At 33.3% G+C, this 23,068-nt stretch overlaps 3 protein-coding genes across 8 annotated transcripts; all 3 read left to right on the top strand.

Annotated features, from left to right (window-relative positions):
- Nucleotides 1-254: 254 nt before the first annotated feature.
- Nucleotides 255-11,121, top strand: LOC112734890 (uncharacterized). Of its 4 annotated transcripts, none has more exons than XM_029291853.2 (6): nucleotides 255-521; nucleotides 2,163-2,325; nucleotides 2,465-2,532; nucleotides 2,616-2,814; nucleotides 10,056-10,246; nucleotides 10,621-11,121. In XM_029291853.2, exons 4-6 carry the CDS (start codon nucleotides 2,800-2,802, stop codon nucleotides 10,868-10,870), a joined length of 456 nt encoding a protein of 151 aa, XP_029147686.1. In that variant the 5' UTR covers nucleotides 255-521; nucleotides 2,163-2,325; nucleotides 2,465-2,532; nucleotides 2,616-2,799; the 3' UTR covers nucleotides 10,871-11,121. The 4 variants fall into 4 exon arrangements, 2 of the variants coding, with proteins under 2 accessions (XP_029147686.1, XP_025640198.1); XM_025784413.3 differs by having other exon boundaries at nucleotides 2,163-2,365; XR_011878204.1 differs by lacking the exons at nucleotides 10,056-10,246; nucleotides 10,621-11,121 and adding an exon at nucleotides 7,982-8,335 and having other exon boundaries at nucleotides 2,163-2,365.
- A 1,448-nt stretch (nucleotides 11,122-12,569) lies between these two features.
- LOC112734889 (uncharacterized) lies at nucleotides 12,570-15,858 on the top strand. 2 transcript variants are annotated; one of them, XM_025784412.2, is made up of 4 exons: nucleotides 12,570-12,689; nucleotides 13,230-13,315; nucleotides 13,818-14,729; nucleotides 14,817-15,858. In XM_025784412.2, the coding sequence occupies exons 2-4, from the start codon at nucleotides 13,253-13,255 to the stop codon at nucleotides 15,642-15,644; spliced, it is 1,803 nt and encodes a 600-aa protein (XP_025640197.1). In that variant the 5' UTR covers nucleotides 12,570-12,689; nucleotides 13,230-13,252; the 3' UTR covers nucleotides 15,645-15,858. The 2 variants fall into 2 exon arrangements, with proteins under 2 accessions (XP_025640197.1, XP_072085155.1); XM_072229054.1 differs by having other exon boundaries at nucleotides 12,686-12,863.
- A 2,175-nt stretch (nucleotides 15,859-18,033) lies between these two features.
- LOC112734888 (sugar transporter ERD6-like 6) lies at nucleotides 18,034-22,651 on the top strand. Of its 2 annotated transcripts, none has more exons than XR_011878202.1 (18): nucleotides 18,034-18,384; nucleotides 18,521-18,583; nucleotides 18,826-18,915; nucleotides 19,093-19,152; nucleotides 19,234-19,299; nucleotides 19,386-19,451; nucleotides 19,537-19,612; nucleotides 19,781-19,845; nucleotides 19,930-20,022; nucleotides 20,135-20,215; nucleotides 20,325-20,409; nucleotides 20,782-20,828; nucleotides 20,913-20,975; nucleotides 21,065-21,124; nucleotides 21,219-21,284; nucleotides 21,381-21,440; nucleotides 21,537-21,843; nucleotides 22,333-22,651. XR_011878202.1 is itself a non-coding variant. In XM_025784410.3 (18 exons), exons 1-18 carry the CDS (start codon nucleotides 18,193-18,195, stop codon nucleotides 22,443-22,445), a joined length of 1,461 nt encoding a protein of 486 aa, XP_025640195.1. In that variant the 5' UTR covers nucleotides 18,034-18,192; the 3' UTR covers nucleotides 22,446-22,651. The 2 variants fall into 2 exon arrangements, 1 of the variants encoding a protein (XP_025640195.1); XM_025784410.3 differs by having other exon boundaries at nucleotides 21,729-21,843.
- The last annotated feature ends 417 nt before the right edge of the window (nucleotides 22,652-23,068 follow it).

Below are 23,068 nucleotides of genomic sequence, written 5' to 3'. Positions count from 1 at the left end.
TTTTTTGTCATACATCTGTTTTGCTCTAAAATAATGCTTAAAAGAAAGGCTGAAAAACAAACAAAAGAAGAGACACTAATTGCTCTGTTAAAATTAAATTTTTAATAAATCTAAGCTATAAATAGTTACTAATTACTAATTTTATGGTAGGGAAGACTCAAATAAATTAATAACATAAAAATAGGAGGCCAAAAATAGCATATCCTCAACTATAAATAAAGCCTCATATTGACACTAAAAGGTGTGCACTTCTTCATTGCAACCCCTTCCTTTTAGTTACACAAAAGAAGCAACTATTTGTTGCTTCAATTGTTGACTTTATTTATTGAATGTGAAAAGGGGGAGCAATAATTTTTGAATAATAAGGCAATGGCAAAGACATCCTTGGCTTTTGTATTTGCCTTGTTGTTGGCTTTGCCAATTCATTCAGTTTTTGCTAATGAAGTGAATCCATTGAACCTTTTTGATGGTGTTGAAGCACCAGTGGAAGCCAAGACTTTTGATTGGGTTCTAGAAGCCAAGTAAGTCATGCTTTTTTTTTTTTGCTCATTTTTAGAACAATCACATTTGGCTATTACAATAAATAGTGTTATTTGAACATAATATATATATATATATAGTCATCGTTATATTTTATGTTGATAAATTGTTTATTTGCAATTTGATAGATGAGGTGATGGATTCTATTTATAATACATTGAATGCATATAAGGATATTGCATGATAGTATTATGAAAATCAAGAGAATTTTTTTCTCTACTTATTCATAAAAGAATCGGAAGAAAAAGGGGTATTTTAATTTAGAATATAAAGTTTTTAAATTCTATAGCTTTGTTATTGAAAAGAAAATCATTGAAAGTATAATATTTTTTTTTTACAAAATTGTGTGTAAAATTTATCTCATTAAAAAAAAAATCAATTTAATAGAAAGAATATCACATCAATTATTTTTATGTCTAATTTTATATGCAATTTATGGTATTTAAAAATATATTAAGTTAATATTAATATATTTTTATGAGAAAAACTCAAGAGTCAATCGAATTTATTATTTTTTGTCAATATTTTAGTCATCAGTTTAATATTTTTAGTATAACAATTTAATAATATATTTTTAATCCATATTTTTAAATATTATTGATTAATTACTGCTTAAAAATAATAAATTTCATTAATTTTTTAGAAATTTTCAATTTTTATATACCTAACATGTTTATTCACATACATGGCTTTTTGTTTTTTATATATAAATTAGAGATTTAGAGACCGATAAAAAATTCCTATAATATTCGATAAGAAAGTATAAGCACCAGCTGCATCTCCAAGAAGAGCTTTTGTAGAATCACCAGAATTGGCTCCACAACAAATTTTTCTTGATTTGGAATAACTAAAATTGGCTCTAAGAAGAAATTTTGTGCAGTCACCAAAATTGGCTCCACAAAGAGCTTTTCTTGATCTAAAATCACTAAAATTGACTCTAAAAAAAAATCTTGTACAGTCACCAGAATTGGCTCCACAAAGAGCTTTCTTAGATTTAGAATCACTAAAATTGGCTCTAAGAAGAACCCTTGCGAAATCACCAAAATTGGCTCCACAAAGTACTTTCATAGACGTAAAATCGCTAAAATCAACTCTAAAAAGAGCTCTCGCAAAATCACCAGAATTGGCTCCAAAAAAAATCCTCGTGGAATCACTGAAATTGGCTCCAAGAAGTGCACCCGCACAAGCACCAACATCTTCTCAAGAGAAAAAATGTTTCTTTATGATATGCATATAAACTAAGTTGATATCATTTTTTTTTTTTTTTTGGTAAGTGTAAGGGGCCGTAGGCCCAAAAAAAAGAAAAAAACCTACAAAACTAAACTAACTTCGGGGCAAGGAACCCCTTTTACATCATCTCTCATTAAACTAACTAAATCTATCGGGGGAACATCCAGAAAGTAAAGAGACTCCCTGTACTTGATGCTACTGTGCGCTAGCCAATGTGCACACTGATTGGCTTCTCTACCAATATGAATAAAAGCAATTTCCCATGGTCTACGAAGGATTTTGTGAATCTCGTTTAGCACTTTGTTGTGACATAATTTTTCTGTCTTATACTCCTTCAAAGCCTCGTAAACTTCCTTTGCATCTACTTCCACCTCCACTCTTCTCATTCCCAGGTCTGCTGCCATGTGAAGTCCATGGAGGACGCCCCACAACTCAGCTTGCACTGGTTGGCATCTTCCCAAATTTGCCCGAAAACCCCCAATCCACTCCCCATTATGGGTTCGAAGAAGACCTCCACACCCAGCCTTCATTGTTCTTTCTTGTGATGTGCCATCGGTATTCAATTTAACCCACCCTCTTTTGGGTGGGATCCAATGTAAATTTTTCTTATTTTGAGCTGATTCAATAGATAGAAGCGTGCCTTTCTGATGAGCTCTCTTATACTCCTTTGCTTTTTCCCTTATAATTGAAATAGGATTCACTGGGCGGAGGAAACTTGGATTGTGAACCTCTTCATTTCGCCACTTCCAAAGCCAATAGCAGGTTAGCACAAATTCGTCCACCCAATTGTGCTCAGAGCTTTTGCCCATGTCATTGCTAAAGTTCGTCTGTATCCATAATTCCAGAGGCATTGTGAAAAAGAGAGCAATAGCATTTGGGTGTACTAATTTGGCCCAGATCCTGGATGCGCTAGGACAGTCTCGCAGCACGTGGAGGATCGATTCTTTCACTTGGGGACAATTATGACAGTAAGGAGAAGTTCCCATCATTCTGGCTTTTCTATCTGCTGTCATCAACCTTCCATGATTCATGAGCCACAAAAAGGTACGCACTCTTTCTGGGCCTTTCCATTTCCATATTGCTTTCCAAATTTTGCTGTTTTCACTTTGCTAGCTAGTTAGGCTCTTGTATGCAGTTGCAATAGAAAAAACTCCATTTGCTGTATATTTCCACCCGATAGTGTCTTTTCCTTTTTGAGGTTGTGGCGGCTCTGTCTTTCTTATTTCCTCTATTAGATTCTGTGGGAGAAAAGGTTCCAAAATATTGAGCTGCCATTGATTATCTATATTTACAAAGTCTCCAATTGTGTACTGATCCCACTCTCTTGGAATGTCTTGTAAAATGTTTCCTCTAAGAGGTTCCTCTCCTGATAGCCAAATATCATCCCAGAATCGAATTGTTTTACCATCACCTACGATCCACTTACAGTGCTGCTTCATTCTAGCCCAGGCTCTCTGCAATTCCTTCCAAAAAGGAGAGCGTTTATTACTGATGTTTATATTCTCTAGCCCATCTAAACTTCCCTGCTTATCGTGAGTAACCACTTGTGTCCATAGAGTTCCCTGTTCCGTGAACAGTCTCCATAGAGTTTTCATAATAAAGGCTTCATTCATCTCATGTAGCTTTCTAAAACCTAGCCCTCCTTGTTGTTTTGGTTGGCACAACGTCTCCCACCCGATGTGATGAACTTTTTTTTGAGATTGGTTATCCCCCCAAACGAAACTTCGAATAGCTTTCTCTATCTCCCTGCAAATTCCTTTTGGGAGTCTGGTGTGTTGCATGTCATAGTATGCTAAAGGGTTCAGCACCGCCTTTGCAAGTGTTACTCTCCCCGCTAAAGATAGACACTGTCTTTTCCATCCCTTTAACTTGTTATGCACTCGTTGTAGTACATGTTTAAACTTCTCCTTCCCTCTTCGTTGATTAGTAAACATTGCTCCGAGGTACTTGCCCAAGCTTTGATTTTGCTGGAACTGACAGATTCCCTTTATGGTCTCTCTCTCCTCTTTCTTCACATTATTAGAAAATGTTATAGCTGTTTTGGAAACACTGACTTTCAACCCAGACACGTCGCAAAATTTCTTCATCACATCTGTAATAGTAGCAATTTGCTCCACAGTTGCTTCCGCAAACACTAAGAGATCATCTGCAAAAAGAAGGTGGGAGATTTTCGGTCCCTTTCTTCCAACTGTGATTGGCTTCCAGTTATTAGATTCCACATACTCTTCTATCATCTGGGATAATTTATCCATCACCATTACAAAAAGATAAGGTGACAGTGGGTCACCTTGCCTCAAACCCCTTGTGGGGCTGAAAATCTCTGTTTTTCCTCCGTTCCACAACAAATTGTATGAGACGGATGACACGCATGTCATGATAATCTCTCTTAACTTGCTTGCCACCCCAAACTCCTCCAAACATTGGTTAAGGAAAGACCACCTCACTCTATCATAGGCTTTCTCGAAGTCGAATTTGATCGCCATGAAGCCTTTCTTACCTCTCATTCTTTTCATGATATGAGTTATCTCTTTGGCTATCAATATATTATCATGAATATTCCGGCCTGGAACAAAGCTGGATTGCTGTGGGGCAATTCTACTCACCAGCCAAGGTTTGATTCTGTCAACTATTATTTTAGATAGCCCTTTATAACTGACGTTACAGAGGGAAATGGGTCTAAACTGGGTTATAAACTCTGGTGTGGGGGTCTTTGGGATGAGTGTAATCAGCGTGTTATTCATCTCCCTAATGCAAGCCGGATCTTTCCAACAGATATCCACCATGGAGAGAACATTAGATTTAATACAGTTCCAATTATCCTTATAAAAACTAGCCGGGAAGCCGTCCTCCCCTGGCGCTTTAAGAGAACCAATTCTAAAGAAAGCTCCTTTAATTTCCTCTGGGGTTGGAAGTGCATCCATCTCCCTCCTGATGTCTTCATCTAGTGGGGGGTACTTATTGATAACAAGCTGAACTAGCTTATTGTTTTCCTCTTCCTTGTACAACATCTTAAAGAAATTAATAGCATGTTGGGCAATGGTCTCCTCTTCTTCCATCCACTCCCCATTCTCGTTACGCAACTTTAAGATTTTGTTCTTTCTCCTTCTTATAATGGTCTTAGTATGGTAGAACTTTGTATTGCGGTCGCCTTCAACTACCCATCTCTCTCTGGACTTCTGTAGCCACATTAGCTCCTCCTTCTCCAAAACATTTTCAAGCTCTGTTGTGAGCTCTCTTTCCAACCTCTCAAGAAAATGGTTGTGGCCCCTAGCTTGCGCTCTCTGAATTCCCCCTAAACGATTGAGTAGCTTCTGCTTTTTCTTTCCAATATGACCAAAAACATCTCTATTCCAATCCTTCAATCCTCTTGAGAGGTTTCTTAAGGCAGTACCAAGCGGCTCTTGTTTCTTCCAGGTGCTCTCCACATACCCTTTGAATTCTGGATGGAGGTTCCACATAACCTCAAAACGGAAAGGTCTCTCTTTTCGTTGTTGTGCTTGTGGTTTGAAAGTAATTAAGAGGGGGTGGTGATCAGAGTTTATTCTCGTAAGAACATCAACTCTAGCCTCCTCAAATCTAGTTCTCCAAGCTGTATTTCCCAAGGCCCTATCAAGCCGTTTGAAAACTCGCTCTAGCCCCTGCCATTGAGGTCCTCTCCACGTATATTTGGTTCCCACATAGCCAAGGTCTATGAGGCCGCAAGCATTAATCCATTCCTTAAATCTGATGCACGCTCTAGAATCAGTACTTCCCCCTCCTTTCTTTTCTGAAGGGCACGCTATGTCATTGAAATCTCCCACCACTAGCCACTCCTTCTGCACGCCCCTTGCAAGGCAGACTACATCCTCTCTAAACTCTTTCCTTAAACTCTCATGGGGGCTAGCATAAACGGCGGTAAGAAGCCAAGTCTCCCCATTGCTGCTGGTGATATCTAAGTGCACAAATTGGGTTTTTGAAACTCTGACATTAACATTTATATGTGGGTCCTTCCAAAGGATCCAGATACCACCACTGAAGCCAACGGCTTCTTCTATATGAAAAAATTCAAACCCAATCCTCCTAACAACTTCCAAAGCTTTTTCACCACTACATCTAGTTTCTTGAAGTATTATGAAATCAGGTTTATATAACCTACTAAATTCTTTAAGGGAGCGAGTGAAAGCCTTACTCACTGCTCCTCTGCAATTCCACGAAAGGACGATCATAGAGAAAGATAGGTAGAGAAGCACACCCAGACACCTACTGTTCCATCAGCATCTTATCCCTCTCAAGGCACATATCTTCACCGTTCTCTGTGTTCATTGAGTTGTTTTCAACTCGCATGTCGCTCTCATCCATTTCCTGCATGGCCATAGCTATTTCCTCTTCTGCCGATATTTTTTCCGCTCCTCTTCTTCAAACTTAAGAGCTGCTTCCACCATTATCTCTGAAGCTATAGAGTGTGGGTCTGGTGGTTCTGGGTCCATGGAGTTGTGTTGATCCTCCTCCATAACAGCTGTCTCGGGAATGACCATGTCTTCCCCAATATCTTGCGTATTTTCAATTTGAGTACCCGGACTTTGGGATAAAAGGTTTTGTGATGTGTCCATATTGTTTGGATCGCCTAAGGTGATAGATTGTGTAGCAGAATTATGGGCTGGGTTTGGTTTGCTGGGTGTTTTTCTTATGAGTTCTTTTTGGGTTTCTGTGGTGTTCTTTGTTGGGTTGGGTTGTGTTGGGGTCTTTATGTTGGCAGGATTTTTTGGGCTTTTGGGTTTTTCTGTTTGGTTTCTTTTTTGTTGGGATGAAACAAATGCTTGGTCTGAGATGTTAATTGATGAGCTCATGTTGGGTGCCTTGTGTGTATTAGTGGGGTTGCTTGTAGAAACGATACTAGGCTCTTGAATCTTCTGATTTGTCTTTTCTGGTGGAATATCCTTAATTGCCAGATGATTGGCTGCCTCCTCATTTGTCTCCTCTGCAGACAACACTGCGAACCTCGTACCACCCACGTTCCTGGTATTTTGCTTTTCTCCACCATCATTTGTTCCTTTCGTCCCATTACCCGCCGCAGCGTCCCCTATCTTTGTTCTCCTGCCACGTGGCTGACGATTCACAACCATCCATGGTCCAAATTGCTCCTGTGAAATATCAGTTCCCAAAGTGCCCCCCTCATTTTCTATAATTACTTCTTTACCCTTCTGGGCTCTCCTCTGCTGTTCTACATCCTGATCAACTTCTCTTCCTTGACTGTCTTCTTTCCCTGATGCCGCCGGCTTATCCTGTCCCTCTCCGGTCACTACATTCTTTGGGCATTTTGCTTTTTCATGGCCTACCATACCGCAGGTAAAGCATATATCATACAACCCCTCATATTCCACCAAATACCTCACACCATTGATGGAATATTGAGATATGAGTGGTGCTGTCAAGTCGAGCTCCACACACAACCTAGCAAATTTACCTCTGCACTTTTCAGCTGTGTTGGAATCCACCTTGAGAGTTCTTCCCACAATATTACCTATCCTCTCTAGCATCTCTTTGTCATAGTACTCAATGGCCAGACCTGGTAACCTCACCCACGCTGCCACTGTATCAATTGTTGCCTCCATTGGATTGAAATCTGGCTTCCAAAATCTGATTGATAAATAATGGTCAAAGATCCTCCACGGTCCCTCTGTCAGTGCATAGTCAAGGTCCTCTTGTGAGAAGAACTTTACAATGAAGAACTCGTTGCCAATGTCGATCACCTCAATACTTCCCTGCTTCCCCCACATACTCTCTAGCCTGCGGGTGAGGACTGGTAATGATATTTTCCTACCCATCAACTTCACAATCAGTGTATCCCACCATGGATGTCTGAGGTTCTTCATGGCCGCTTCATTCAAAATAAAGTTGAAGATCCCATTAACCTTCTCCACCCTTATCTCTGGAATGTTTCTGCTTTGTGGTTGTGGTTCTTCTCTTTTATCTCTTCCGTCTTCCTCCATCATATCCTCCTGATTTCTTACCAGGCTTCCAGCTCCACCGTTAGTTTCCGTTGTTACTGGAGTTCTACCTCCTTTTACCATCTCACTAAAGGATCTTCTAGCTTCACCTCCAGCTTGTCCTCCTATCCCTTCTTCAACCATCCATTCTTCCTCCCTTGCTTTGAGAAGAGACTCTCCCGAAAAGCATTGGTCTTCACCTACCTTCCTCACTTTTCTGGTTGCTCTCGCATTATCTTCTCCAGGAGCTCTGGGTGGTTCATGTGAGCGAGAGTGTCCTCCTCGGACAAAACCGCCCCTCATGGTGGTGGTTCAGAATCGGCAAAAGCGGTGGAAGAGAGATAATTTATTTATGCGGCCTTGCGGGCAATAATATTTCTATATTATATTACTTATATCTTTAATCTTTCGGTTAGCTTCGCCGCTCTAGATCAGTTTCAATTTCTTATAATTGGTTTTCAAAAGGTGGCACTGGCAGCATGCACCTAACATTCTTTTCTGCAAAGTTGATATCATTTTTTTTAATCGACTAAGTTTGTACACCACATTTCTTGTATTCAGTTCATTCAAATTGATGTTGGAATATTTTTGTGCGGAAATTACATTCTTGATTTTCTTATAGACTTATAGTGTTATGTAGTTCTTTTGCTTTAATTTTGCCATACTTAAATAAACAAACCATCGATCAAATTTATATTAAAATCTTAACTCACCGAGCACGTATAATTCTTTTTTGTGTAACGAGACATAAAGTATGAAATAAAAATAAACAAGCTAAGTGTAGAAAATTAAGATAAAGAACTGAAAGAAACAGAAGAAAAAGATGGAATTAAAATGAAAGAAACAAAAATAGTCTCATGATATTTTGGTAGATTCATGACTCGTGTTTTTGTACAATGGCGTGACGACTGAAAATTTTTAGAATTTAAATGTGAGGAAGTAATAGAAACTTCTCTAACGTATTAAGACTAATTTTATTTATAAAAAAATCCTAAACTATTTAATATAATTTTAAACCTGAAATAAAATTATGTTTGACCTTCAAAATTAATCATCCTTATTTTGTGACCATACTTCACGTCATATTATGTCTTCTCTTACTTTATGTAATTCCCATTGTGATCTCTCCACTATTACAAGCCCCCTATGCATTAAATTATTACTGAATAATAATAATAATAATAATAATAATAATATAAAGTAATGCTCATTTGAAGAAAAGTTTTCAAAACAAAAAATATAAATGACTTGATTGGTAAATTATTATGTCATAATTTTCCTACAAAGCCAAAATGTTTCTATTTATAGTTTAACACGGATAATATGGTTTAATGGTAATACTAAAGAGACAAAAAAAAATCAATTCAAACAACTCAGACTTACTTCGATTCATAAAATAGGTTGTTAATTTTATTATTTATTAGTCTTAAATATTAATTAATACATATAAATATATCCTAAAGTGAGGTAATGAGATGAGGAAATTGAAATTCCTGCGTTACAGGTAGTAAAATTCCAACATGTTTAGGACATCAATACTTTTTCAATTTTTTTATAAAGCTAAGCTATAAATAGTTATAAAAAATATTATTCGTATACTAAAATTTGTTACTAAAATCAGTTATTAATATATTTGTGTATAAATACATGTGTGATTTAATTTATTTTTATTGTATAATTATATTTCAATATGTATTTTATACTGATAGTTAATTTTAATGGCTGATTTTATTAGTGTATACGTAACATAGTTAAATAGTTATAAGCATGATTTTACAATTTATATGATATATTATAGACATGATCTTCATTATATAAATGTCTAATTTAACGATAAATTTTATAAAAAAAAATCCAGCAAAAATTTATACAACGGGCATAATGGTTATTTTAAACTTCTTTTTTTTTTTTCGAAAATATTAAACTACCAAAAAAGCTAAATGAATTTTTTTTGAAAAATAGTAAACTACCGAAAAACCTAAATGAAACTTATATTGTGTTAATTGCTAAATTTATTGAGATCCGTAGATTGTTATTGCAACCACTTATTTTTTTTTTTGTATGAAGTCATATATAGCAATAATTTCAAATTAATAACAAATATATAGGAGGCAAAAAATAGCATGTTCTTCCACTATAAATAAAGCCACATATGTAACCCTAAGATTTGTGCACTTCTTTATTGCAACCCTGCCTTTTTAGTCACACAAAGGAAGTAATTATTGTTGGTTAAATTTTTGAATTTATTGAATTTGAAAAAAAAAAAAAGGAAAAGAAAGGGAAGCAATAATTTTATTAACAAGTAAGGCAATGGCAAAGTCATCATTGGCTTTGGTATTTGCCTTGGTATTGGCTTTGCCAATCCATTCTGTTTTTGGTGATGAGGTGAATGAGAATCCATGGAAGAACCTTTTTGATGAAGAAATCAGTGTTGGTTCATTGGAGGAGGTTCCTAAGCTTCACTTTGTTGATCATCATTCTGAATTCCAAGATTGGGTTCAAGAACTCAGGTAACACATGATTTATTTCTTTTCCCTTAATTTCACCAAAATCACATTTCTCTATTATGTTTTTAATAAATCATGTTATTTGATTATAATTATCATTGTAATTTGTATCAAGAAATCATTTATTCAATATTTGATCGAATAAGTAATTGATTTCATTTATAATGAAATTGATATTCTATTTCGATTATGAAAACGAAAAAAAAAAAGTAGTCAAACATATTTCATCGTGCTAAGTTTCGAGTAAACAAAATTTTCAATTTTCCTTTTATTTTATAATTTCAAACGAAATAAGTGCGTAAATAAAATTATCTTAAAAGATTAATATTTATAAGGATATAACATTATATTAATTTGATGATCACTCAACTTTTCAGCAATTTGGACAATAAAAATGTCAACAACGTAGTTTCTAAAGAAACACCAGCATCTGCACCGGTGCAAGCACCTAAAGTGTCTCCACCAAAACGTGCACCAACAGCATCACCCAAGGCTGCACCGAAAACTGCACCCAAGGCTGCACCAGTTGCATCACCAAAGTCTGCACCGAAAGCTGCACCTGTTGCATCACCAAGGTCTGCACCTGTTGCATCACCTATAACTTCAAGAAGAATTCTTGTGGAATGATCAAAATTCGCTCCAAAAATGTCTCCTATAGCATCATCAAAATTATATCCAAGAAGTGCACCCGCAAAAACACCAACATTCAAAACCTATTAACAGTGATTCTTTACATAAACAAACTCAATTGCAAAATGTTTAAACAAAGTTGATAACTCATAATTTTCTATCACTATTTTATTATTATTGACTATGTTTGTACACCATATTACAACTGTTTATTATCGAATTCATAATTTCAATTGATGTTGGCAACACTTTTGTGCTCTCTCCGTTACAAGCCCTTTATGCATCTTTTAAATTAATAACTCATTTACATACATCATCATTTTGAGCAAAATAATTTACTATGTTTTCACTTCAAACAATTATTTTATATCCACAATGATTATAATACACTTTAATTGAGAATGTTATTACTATCACTTAAAGTGTTGCTTAATATTATTGTGCACTCTAATACTATACAATAATTTCTCTTTGGTTAAAGATATAAGTCAACTTCCCAATGAGTTATAATTCAAATGACATAGTCTCTACATACTCAATTAAGAGGTTGCGAGTTCGAGTCTCCTACCTTTGGTAAAGACATAAGCCAATTCTTATAAACACATAAGTACTTAATAAAATATGAAAAAAGGGTAAACATCCATGAACTAAAACAATTTGCTATACTGCAAATTTTTCGCAAAACAAAAAAAAATCCTAATAACAGAAACATTGAGGCATCAAATTGACAAGAACAAAGGAACAAAATGTAGAAGTTGAACCACATAAAATAATGAGATGAACAGCAAATCTAATTAAATAAATCTAATTCAAACGATAAAAGTTTAAGTTTTAACATATAATTTAGAGTTATATTTATTATTTTAAATTAAATAGCATTTAATTCTAAATTATAATTTAGTTATCTTTATTTGATTTTAAAATTCCCATTGAAAATGATTTATATAAAAAATTTATCGAAATCCAAAGTAATTATGCTTAAATTTAAATAAACCAAAGTAATTGTTCTGTCTACTAATTTAACAATTCAAACAGTAATATGAATAATTCAAATATTTTTATTTTAAATATTAAGTCTTATATTAAAAATATGATATAGTATATTTTTTATTTTTGAAGTTTGTTAAAAGTTTTAAAAATATCCTTAAATTTTATTTTGTTTTAATTTTATCTAAAAGAATTTATTTGTATCAAATATATCCCTGACGACTAAATTTTTAAAAAAATTAGGACCAATTAACAACAATTTCATCATAAGAACAACCTTTAACATAAACAAATCATACATAATTGTCATCCATTATTACTGATTTGGTCATAAACTTTTTAAAAATTTAATTGTCAAGAATATATTTGATACAAATAAAAAATTTTAAATATAAAATTGGAACAAAATAAAACTTAAAAGTGTTTTTAAAATTTTCAACAAATTTTAGAGATAAAAAATATATTTTTTTCTTAAAAATAAAATAACTAAAATCACATGCACCATACTATTTTAGAATAATGAAAATTTTACTTCAATAATTTAAATTTAGACCCTAATTTAATTAAAAATATATATAATAATTACACAAATGAACACCAAATCTATTTAGACCTTAAGCTTGTAACATGATTGAGAGGCTGACACGTGGCACTCTAAAATTCTTTCAATTCAGCCTTACATATATTAAGAGATAAAAGATGTGTGGATAAGAATCTCCAGTGTGTCACACACACTCCAATTGCTATTTACTTTTTCTACATTCATAACATTATTAAACTCTCTAACTGTCACAACTCTTCTCACAGGCTCCTCAACTGTTCTACGGAGGTACCCCTTCCTCTATTTCAACTTCTCTGCCTCCAAAACCATAACATCATCTTGCATTGACTATGTAGTATAAATTACCATTATAGTTATCTTTTGAATTTTGTTGATGTCTATTTTTTACCTTTAGTTTTGGATCCAAAATTTCACTTTGGATAGGTGATTCGAGCATGAAAGGTTTGAATTATCATTATCACTTAGGTTGACATGTTTAGAGTTTCTTGATCACTAATAGCTAACAAGAGAAACTCTTGGGACTAGCAATTTTTAGTAATTTTGACCATCATTTGGTCAGCACAAACACTAAATTGTCATTTTACTAATTCATTCGTGCAAATTCTGAAAAAATGTGGGTGCAAATTGTATTGATTCATGTGTGTAAAATTCTAATAAATATAGGTGCAAATTATATACTTTTTGTGTGCAAAACGTCTGTAAATATGGGTGCAAATTATTGCTGACTAAGTGCTTGCCAAAAGTGATAATATTTGCTGGCCATGTAGCATTGCTCTAACTAACAGTCATGCTGCTGAAAACTTTCAGGAGAAGCTGCCAAGGGTAGAATCATGGATAGCACCCAAAAGGGAGTCCTTATGAGCAATGAAGGTCTTAAAGATTTACCACTCATGGTATATTCTTCACTGCTCTACTTTATGGCAAATTCATTATGCTCTTACTCAGTTATATTTACTTGAGCCTGTGACAGTGACTGTGACTATGATTTCCCTAACTATTCCCATCATGCCGAGCATTTAGACGGCAATATTGATCTTCATTTCTGTGAAGTATAATAACAAAGAAGAAAAGGATATGAATGTAATTATGCATACAGAATCAGAATCAGGGTAGTTAATATTCTGTTTAGTTAGTTAGTGCTGTTAGTCTTGCTAGCCAAGGCAAAAGTAATGCTTGTATATATAAGTGTAGAGCATCATCTTCTTTCTTTCTTTCTTTCTTTTTCTTTCTTGCAACACACTCATCAGTGTTGCTTTCAATTTCCTCCATACAATAGTCTCAAATCACGAGTTATTCATTCTCGAATGATTATGTGATTAGAAACATCCATGTTTTATTTGCAAAGTTACCCTGAATATTAGTATATTACAGTTATACTTAGTAACTCATAAACAGGAACTGCAACAATACAAGAATAACCAAAGAAAGTTAAGCTCTGCTCGAGAAGAGGCCCATGATCAATCTCGCTGCCTTATCTGCACACGGGACAACAGTTGTCAAACAGTTTATTCAAGAACCAAACTGATGCATACTTTGATTGGAAGGGGGAAGCCACAGGAAGCTCAGTCCATCTTCAATAGTTTAACAGAACAAGGACATAGGCCAACTCTTATAACATACACAGCTCTTGTGGCTGCCCTCACCCGCCAGAAGCGTTTCAAATCCATTAATTCGCTTCTTTCTAAAGTTGTAGAGAATGGAATGAAGCCTGATTCAATACTTCTCAATGCTATGATCAATGCCTTTTCCGATTCTGGCAAGGTTGATGAAGCCTTGAAAATCTTTCAAAAGATGAAGGAGTATGGATGTAAACCTACAACTAGTACTTATAATACCCTCATTAAAGGATTTGGAGTTGCCGGAAGGCCTTCCGAATCTATGAAATTGCTAGAGATGATGGGCCAGGATGAAAATGTAAAAGCTAACGAGAGAACATATAATATTCTCATCCAAGCCTGGTGCACCAAGAAGAATCTTGAAGAGGCATGGAATGTTATGTACAAGATGGTAGCGTCGGGCCTGCAGCCTGATGTTGTCACCTTCAACACGTTCGCAAGGGCTTATGCTCAGAATGGTGAGACAGAAAAGGCAGAAAGATTGATATTGAAAATGAAGTACAATAGAGTGAGGCCTAATGAACGAACTTGTGGTATCATAATAAGTGGTTATTGTAAAGAAGGCAATATGACAGAGGCCTTAAGGTTTCTTTACAGAATGAAGGAGCTTGGAGTTCAACCGAATCTCGTCATTTTCAACTCTCTAATCAAAGGATATTTAGACATTACAGACACAAATGGGGTAGATGAGGTGAGTTCTCATTTCTGATGCTTTTTATGAGATGAACATTTTCCTTTTAAGCATTCCCCTCTATAATAAAAATTGAAAATTGGGCAGGCACTAACATTGATGGAAGAATTTGGGATAAAACCAGATGTGGTGACATTTAGTACCATCATGAATGGATGGAGCACAGCAGGTCTTATGAAAAACTGCGAGGAGATATTCGAAGACATGGTGAAGGCTGGGATAGAGCCTGATATTCATGCATACAGCATCCTTGCAAAAGGTTATGTGCGCGCCGGACAGCCACGAAAAGCCGAGGCTCTTCTGGCCTCCATGAGAAAATATGGTGTCCATCCAAATGTTGTGATCTTCACTACCATCATCAGTGGATGGTGTGCTGCAGGAAGAATGGACCGTGCTGTTAAACTCTATGACAGAATGCATGAAGCCGGAACTCCGGCAAACTTGAAAACTTATGAGACTTTAATATGGGGATATGGAGAAGCAAAACAACCTTGGAAAGCAGAAGAGTTACTTGTTACCATGGAAAGCAGGGGTGTTGCCCCAGAAACCCCCACTATGCAACTGGTTGCTGATGCTTGGCGCGCCATTGGTTTTTCCAAGGAAGCCAAGAGAATTCTAAATGCTTCAGAAGAGAATCTTGAAGTCAACAAGATACCGATTCAAAGCTTGGATAGGATTTATGATAAAGAGCAACTGAGTGATTCCCACTCTAATCCACTGCAGAATGGCAACAACATAAGAAGCAAAATGATAGTCAATGGTTCTGTGATTTCCCAGAAGGCTACCACTTGCATTGTTTTGGTTCGAACAAGTTCATATCGGCTTCAGCCACTTATTATAAGTAAGCATGAAACTCAAAACAACATTTATAGGCCCCTCCTTGATTGTTGCAAGGCAGTGCCAATACAATGTTAAGCCTGCTTCTGTGACAGTGCAACATGCTGATTAGTTCTGTCCAAGTAATTGTAAATAGATGAAAACTCAGGTGCAGTTAACTTTATGTAAAATTGATAGCTGAGAGCTGTTAGATGACAATTTAGTCAAATCTATCAACTGCACTTGAATTTCTACCTTGTAAATATCATCCGTGGAGTACGGAAAAAGAAAGTCACACTTGCAGTTTTTACAAGATGCTGGTGTAAGGTATTCATGTTCAGTTGCCAAAGATGCATGATGACTGAAATCATTCATTTACATTGCTATGTAGGGAAGTTCGTCTTCTATAAAATACTAGTAAAGAAAGCTCAGAAAACACATTATTCAGAACAGATCACTATCAATCTTGCGTGCCATGGCTTGCACTTTTTGGTTTCAAACTTATTCGTGCATACAATCCACTTTATATTTATTTAGTTATAAATCTTCAATCGATTATTTTAGTTATTTATTTATTTCAATATTTTTTAACTTTAGCTTTCGATAAAATGAAAGATGTTGAATTTAGTTCACAAATACATAACATAATTCACCACTGATGAGATTTCACAAGAAAATAAATAATTCGCCTACTCCTCATGGATAAGATAAAATTGTATTTGAGAGAGAGAATTAGATTTAGATGTAGAGGTTTATCCGAATCTTAATTAAAAATTGCCAATATTATAAAGCATTACTCACTAAACAACAATTAGAAACGGTTTGGTGTGTGGTGCCCTATGATTTAGATACACTTAATTATGACAAACAAAAATGCCATGAGTATATTAAAAGTTAGTTGATAAATTAATTATTTTATATTTTCTGATATAAATATAAATATATATTATTTTTCATGTTTTTAATATATTTTACATTTTAATATATATTTTACATAAATAATTTTTTTTACATATAATATGCTCGTGTCTGAACAATGGGGTCATAGAAATAATAATAACTTAATTTGGATGTAGAATCACGTTAGATTGTTATTTTGGTAGAAAGGATCACAGGTTGACTTGACTCGGCCAAACCTAACACGGATGTGATAATAATATTATTAATTGCCGAGCTAAAAAGACTTGCATAATTATTAATATGTATATTAATGTATAATAATATAACAAAATATTATGTATGTATAAAAAAATTAATAACTAAATTAATTATTATATATTTATACATAAATATATATTATTTAACTTATTTTTAATTTATATTTTATATTTTAATATATTAATTATATACATATAATTAATTTAATAATTCATTTTTACGTATATATAATATAATTTTAATATTAATATTATCCATAGTTCATAGCCTCCGTAGGAATATAGGATTATTAGAAAATATAGAAACCAATACAAACACGAGACTCCAAATTTTATTATAAAAGACTTAAATGACTACTACTAATACTAATACTAATACTAATAATAATATAATATCAACTAATATACTACTATAATAATATAGAAGTAATTTACATAATTTGAGAAAAAAAAGTCATAACTTAAATGGAAAAATAAAAATAAATTAAATCAATATATATAGTATCTTTATTATATATAATATAAAAGTATAGATAATTAACTATTTGTATAAAAAAATTTTATATTAAGAATATATAAAAAAAATAATAATAATGATAATTATAACATGGCTATTAAACTTAAAATAAAAAAAGAATAAAGTGATAAATAAATCTATGAAGATTTACATTTTAAACAAATTTTTTTTAAATATTAACAAAATTTTTTAAAATAACAGATGTAGATACACTACTTTTAAATTAACTTCTATAATTTTAAAAAAAAGTCATAACTTAAATGAAAAAAAAAAAATTAAATCAATATATATGATATCCTCATTATATATAATATAAAAGTATAGATAATTAAATATTTGTATAAAAGTCTTTTATATTAAGAATATATAAAAAATAAATTCATCACTAAATATGCTTAAACTTATAATAATAATAATTACAACATGGCTATTAAATTTAAAATAAAAAAAGAGCAAAGTGATAAATAAGTCTATGAGAATTTATATTTTAAATAAATTATTTTAAAAAAAAAATATTAAAAATTTTTTTTAAGATAATAGATATAAACACATTATTTTTAAATTAATTTCTATAATTAAAATAAAAATTCTTTATTTAAACTAATTTATTCATATTTATTATTCTAAAAGACTTTATTAATAATTTTATTTTTAGAAACTAATATGTTCCAACTACAAATTATAAGAATTTTATTTATTACTCTACTTTAAAAAAAAAACACATGATCAACATGAGTCACTATAAGATATTGATGAAATAGTGACGTGTCTCCACGTTAACGCCTATATACTATGACAAATGATGTATATTATAATCTTTTTATATACTTTTCCCAGCTGTTATTCTTCTGAGAGAAATTTTATTGGCACATGATCCACGCATTCATATTCCATACTTTGTATGCTGCAAAAGAGTTTGACTTGAAGGAGAATTATTGTTATCATCATAGAATCATAACAAGAATTTAGAACAATGAGTTCAAGAGAGGACACTGAAGATGGAAGGGATCTGAGGAAGCCATTTTTGCACACTGGAAGTTGGTACCGTATGAACCACAAGCAATCGAGCTTGTTAGGTTCCTCACAGGCCATAAGAGATGCTTCAATTTCTGTATTTGCTTGTGTTGCCATTGTTGCTTTGGGTCCAATTCAGTTCGGTTTCACAGTAAGAACATGCTTTGACCGTTAGATTCGGTTCGGTAACTTGTTTGGAAAAACAGAAATATGCATAAATTTGTAATGCCTGTTTTAAAACATTGCCAAACAAAGCCTTACTCTGAGTTGATTTATTTATTTTGCAGGGTGGGTATACATCTCCTACTCAATCTGCTATAATCAGTGATCTAGGACTTTCAGTCTCTGAGGTATGAAATTTTGAATTTTATGTAGCATTTTGTTGTTGAGAATTGTTATTAGAAGTAATTTTGAACCCTAGATAGTGGATGTTGATCACTTTATTGTTGATTTTGAAGTCCATGTTATGATGTTTCTGAAGGATTACTAAGTGTTTATAACACACAGCAAAAGTAATAAAGTAATCTATAATGGTCTAATTGTGTATGTTCAATGGCTTCATGAATTTATTGTGGCTTTTTTGTTTGGTCAGTTTTCTCTGTTTGGTTCTTTGTCCAATGTTGGTGCCATGGTTGGAGCAATATCCAGTGGTCAGATTGCTGAGTATATAGGGCGCAAAGGGGTAATTTATCTTCTGTTTCGAGTATCCATAATGATATATCCTCCTAAATTATGGTCCTAATTATCCTCCTAACATCCAAACCAGGAAAGTGTCAAGTGCTTTGTGTTCTTTGATGGTTTCCTTTTTTTGTCCCTCTAATTTGATGGCTAATTCTGTTCTTCGATGGTTAATTTGCAGTCTTTGATGATTGCATCGATTCCAAATGTCATTGGTTGGTTGATAATCTCATTTGCAAAGGTAAGTAATGGATAATTGTATTTTGTTATTACCGAAATGCCGTAATAGCACTGTCTTCTAAACATGTTATTCATATTTCAGGATACTTCTTTTCTCTATATGGGAAGATTGTTGGAAGGGTTTGGCGTCGGAGTAATCTCTTATACGGTAGTTTCAATTGAAAATGCTTTACTGCAAATGTAGGATTATGTTATGTGCTGCACAAAGTTATTAATTTTGTTTGAAATTCATAGGTGCCGGTATATATAGCCGAGATAGCGCCACAGAACTTGAGGGGAGGTCTGGGTTCAGTTAACCAGGTTGGTGTTGATACCTAAGAATTATTATCATCACATTGAAATTTCAATGCTATGTATTGAAATTTATTGTTTTCTCTGTGCATAGCTTTCTGTCACCATTGGAATTATGCTGGCTTATCTGCTGGGAATTTTTGTTCCTTGGAGAATTCTTGCAATTTTAGGTAAATCACAAAAATGATTAGTAATTTGTAAAATTGAAATGTTTCTTGTAACTGTAAAATTTCGAAACACTAAATTTGTCTCTGAGTTTGATTCTGGAATCACTGCATAGAGTTGTATATTAAGTAACAGAATTTAAATTATGCAGTCTTATGCACTTACTCTTGCAGGAATTTTGCCATGTGCAATATTGATGCCGGGTCTATTTTTCATTCCCGAGTCTCCTAGATGGCTGGTAATTGATTTCATGAATCGGTGTTCTTAAATGTCATTGAATGTGTGGCGATAGTTTAAAGAAAATTTTGTTTGCTTAATACAGGCAAAAATGGGCATGACAGATGAATTCGAGACCTCCTTACAAGTTCTTCGAGGTTTTGATACCGATATTGCTGAAGAGGCAACTGAAATAAGGGTAATAAGTAATAACTATTTGTTAATTTTGTTGTGCTGAATGAACATTTTTTTAAGCATTCATTTATTGATTCATAAAATGGACCTTAAACATTGGAATAATTTTTATTCAGGCTGCTGTTGCATCATCAAGCAGAAGAACTGCAATTCGATTTGCGGAACTCAAACAAAGAAGATACTGGCTTCCCTTAATGGTACTTCTTATCTTTCTACAAGCACTAATTCCAATCTATCAGTTTTATGGAGTTCGAATACGTATCAGTGACTCTAACAAGCTTGTTTTTACTGACTTATCACTTGTAGATTGGAATTGGACTACTAGTTCTGCAACAGCTTTCTGGAATTAATGGAGTTATTTTTTATGCCAGCACCATCTTTGAAGGCGCCGGTATCTTACACTAATTTCTAATTGTTTTCTAAAGTACTTCTCCTTTTCAAATAATTAATAAATGGAAATAATTAATAAATGGATCTTGCTAATGTATAAAATTGCATAAGTACACGAAATTACCTCTAAACAAGTAAACAATGTAATTAATGATTTTTAATCATAACAATCAAACTAAGCATTTGGGGGGAAAAACTAAAACTCCATCTTGATATTGGAAAATGAAACATTATTCTGCAACTTCTATTTAATTTGACCGGTACAATGAGATAGAGGGAGTACTTTCTTTCAGATAGCCTTGTGTTTCAAATTTCCAGTCTGTTATATATAAAAGCCTTCTTTACACTTATAATTTCTATATATATGTCATAGGGATTAGTTCAAGTGATGTAGCTACATTTGGAGTTGGTGCTGTTCAGGTTCAACTGAAAAGAAGATATTTCCCATTTTTCCTAAGAATCATCCTTAAATCATAAACTGACAAATATATAAATGTCATACAGGTTCTTGCCACCAGTCTAACCTTATGGTTGGCCGATAAATCCGGTCGCCGGCTTCTTCTTATTGTGAGTCCAAACTTCTCTTTTATGTTAAGTTGCATATGACTGTATCCTTGGATGATCAGATTGAGAATGGACAAATCTCTCATTTGCAGATATCTTCAGCTGGAATGGCCGTTAGTCTATTTGTTGTTGCAATCACATTCTATGTGAAAGTAATAATACTATCATCATTTTGTCGCTATTTACGCATTACATGTACATTCATCCTTTTTTTAATTGATAATTTTGCCTTAAATTTTACTCCAGGATTATATATCAGAGAGCTCTTCTTTATATGAGATATTGAGCTACCTATCGGTGGCCGGAGTTGTGGTATGCAAATATATGCAAATCCATTATACAAAATAGAGTTATTAGTTGCTTGTTTTCCTAAGTGTTTTCACTTTGAACTTTCACCAATTCTTTCAGGCAATGGTTGTTGCATTCTCTTTAGGAATGGGAGCTATGCCATGGCTTATAATGTCCGAGGTACCATAATTTGTGAAATTTTAAGCCTCCAAATTGTAACTTGCATTTCCTCCAAAATAGGAACCTTAGTAGCTAAGCTGGTTACATTCTTTGCAGATAATGTGTTTTTGGGAGAGGAAAAAATTGAATTTATGGATACGTAATTCTTGAGCGCAAACATAACACACTTGAGATGAACAATGATTAATTTTGCATTTGCAAGAAACATAAACAAACTATAGTCCCTATTGTTGCTTGCATTTGAAGTTACATGTGATGTGATTGATGTCTTTGAATGTTACATCATAGATTCTTCCAATTAACATCAAAGGCTTTGCCGGAAGTTTCGCGACACTAGCCAACTGGTTCTTTTCCTGGTTGATCACATTGACAGCAAATATGCTCTTAGATTGGAGTTCTGGAGGTTTGTATGCATTTCCTATTTTTATTTTTGATTAAATTACTTTGAAGATTCCTCTAGTTTCACTTAGTTTTGACTAAGCTTCCAAAGTTTCAAAGTTTGTAACCAACTTCTTTATATTGTATAAAAACTAGAACGACCATGCTGTATGTATACTAAAAATTAATCACCAAATCAGTCATTCGTATAGAGTACATGTTGGAATGCAAAATATACACTGAAAGTGTGTGAAACAACACATGTATTTATATACAAATTCATAATAACCAATTTTGTGGCTGATTTTTTGTGTGCAGATAATATTTTTGAAACTCAAGATATATTTTAATCAAGCCAAGGCCCTCTAATTTAGATTAAAAAAAATGTGATTAAACCCCTATACTAGATGATAAGCCATTGTGCATTTTTAAATGATTTTGTATTAATATAAGGACTTGATCACAAAATTTTTAAACTTGATTATTAACCACTTGCTGCCTCTATTCTTCTCAGGAACCTTCACCATATATGCAGTAGTGTGTGCTTTCACAGTTGTATTTGTTTCCATTTGGGTCCCTGAGACAAAGGGAAAAACTCTTGAAGAAATCCAAAGGTCTTTTAGATGAAAGTTCTTCTTCTGTGGCAGCATTTTTTGTATTATTATTATTATTATTGTTATTGTTGTATCATTATTTGATTTAAGGATGAATTCCTCATTGTAATCCTGTAATGGCAAGTTCATTGAAATTTTGTGTGAAACTGTGAATTGGCTATGTTCATACTATTCAACATTTGTTGATGCTCCTCTATGGAAAATGACAGTTAATACTCATTAGTCATTAGTTTAATTCATTTTTCTGTTATTTTGATTTCAATGGAAAATGGTAGCCAAATTAGTATTGCACTATTGTGTATGGATTTCAGATAGTTTCCATGGGATCGAAAGTTTAAACCTCATTGCAACTTATGCAAAAAATATAAAAAAGTAAATAAAAAAAATTCAAACATTATTTTAACACTAATATTTTCTTAATAATTAATTCGTGTTTTTTGTTAATTAAAAAATATTTAAATACATAATTAATTAATAACGATTCTATTTTTATGTATAGGAGTCACAAGTATTTAGTGTATAAATAGTTATTTAAAAATAAATAAAATAAATTATACAATGATCAAACAACATTACTTAAGATTAGAAGTCAAACAAGTTGATTTTGATTGGACTATAATCCAATTAGATATGTTC

The sequence above is a fragment of the Arachis hypogaea genome, chromosome 3 (assembly GCF_003086295.3).
Source record: "Arachis hypogaea cultivar Tifrunner chromosome 3, arahy.Tifrunner.gnm2.J5K5, whole genome shotgun sequence".
Taxonomy (NCBI): domain Eukaryota; kingdom Viridiplantae; phylum Streptophyta; class Magnoliopsida; order Fabales; family Fabaceae; genus Arachis; species Arachis hypogaea.
The sequence above is the reverse complement of the archived record's forward strand: the minus strand, read 5'-3'. Positions and strand labels throughout refer to the sequence as shown.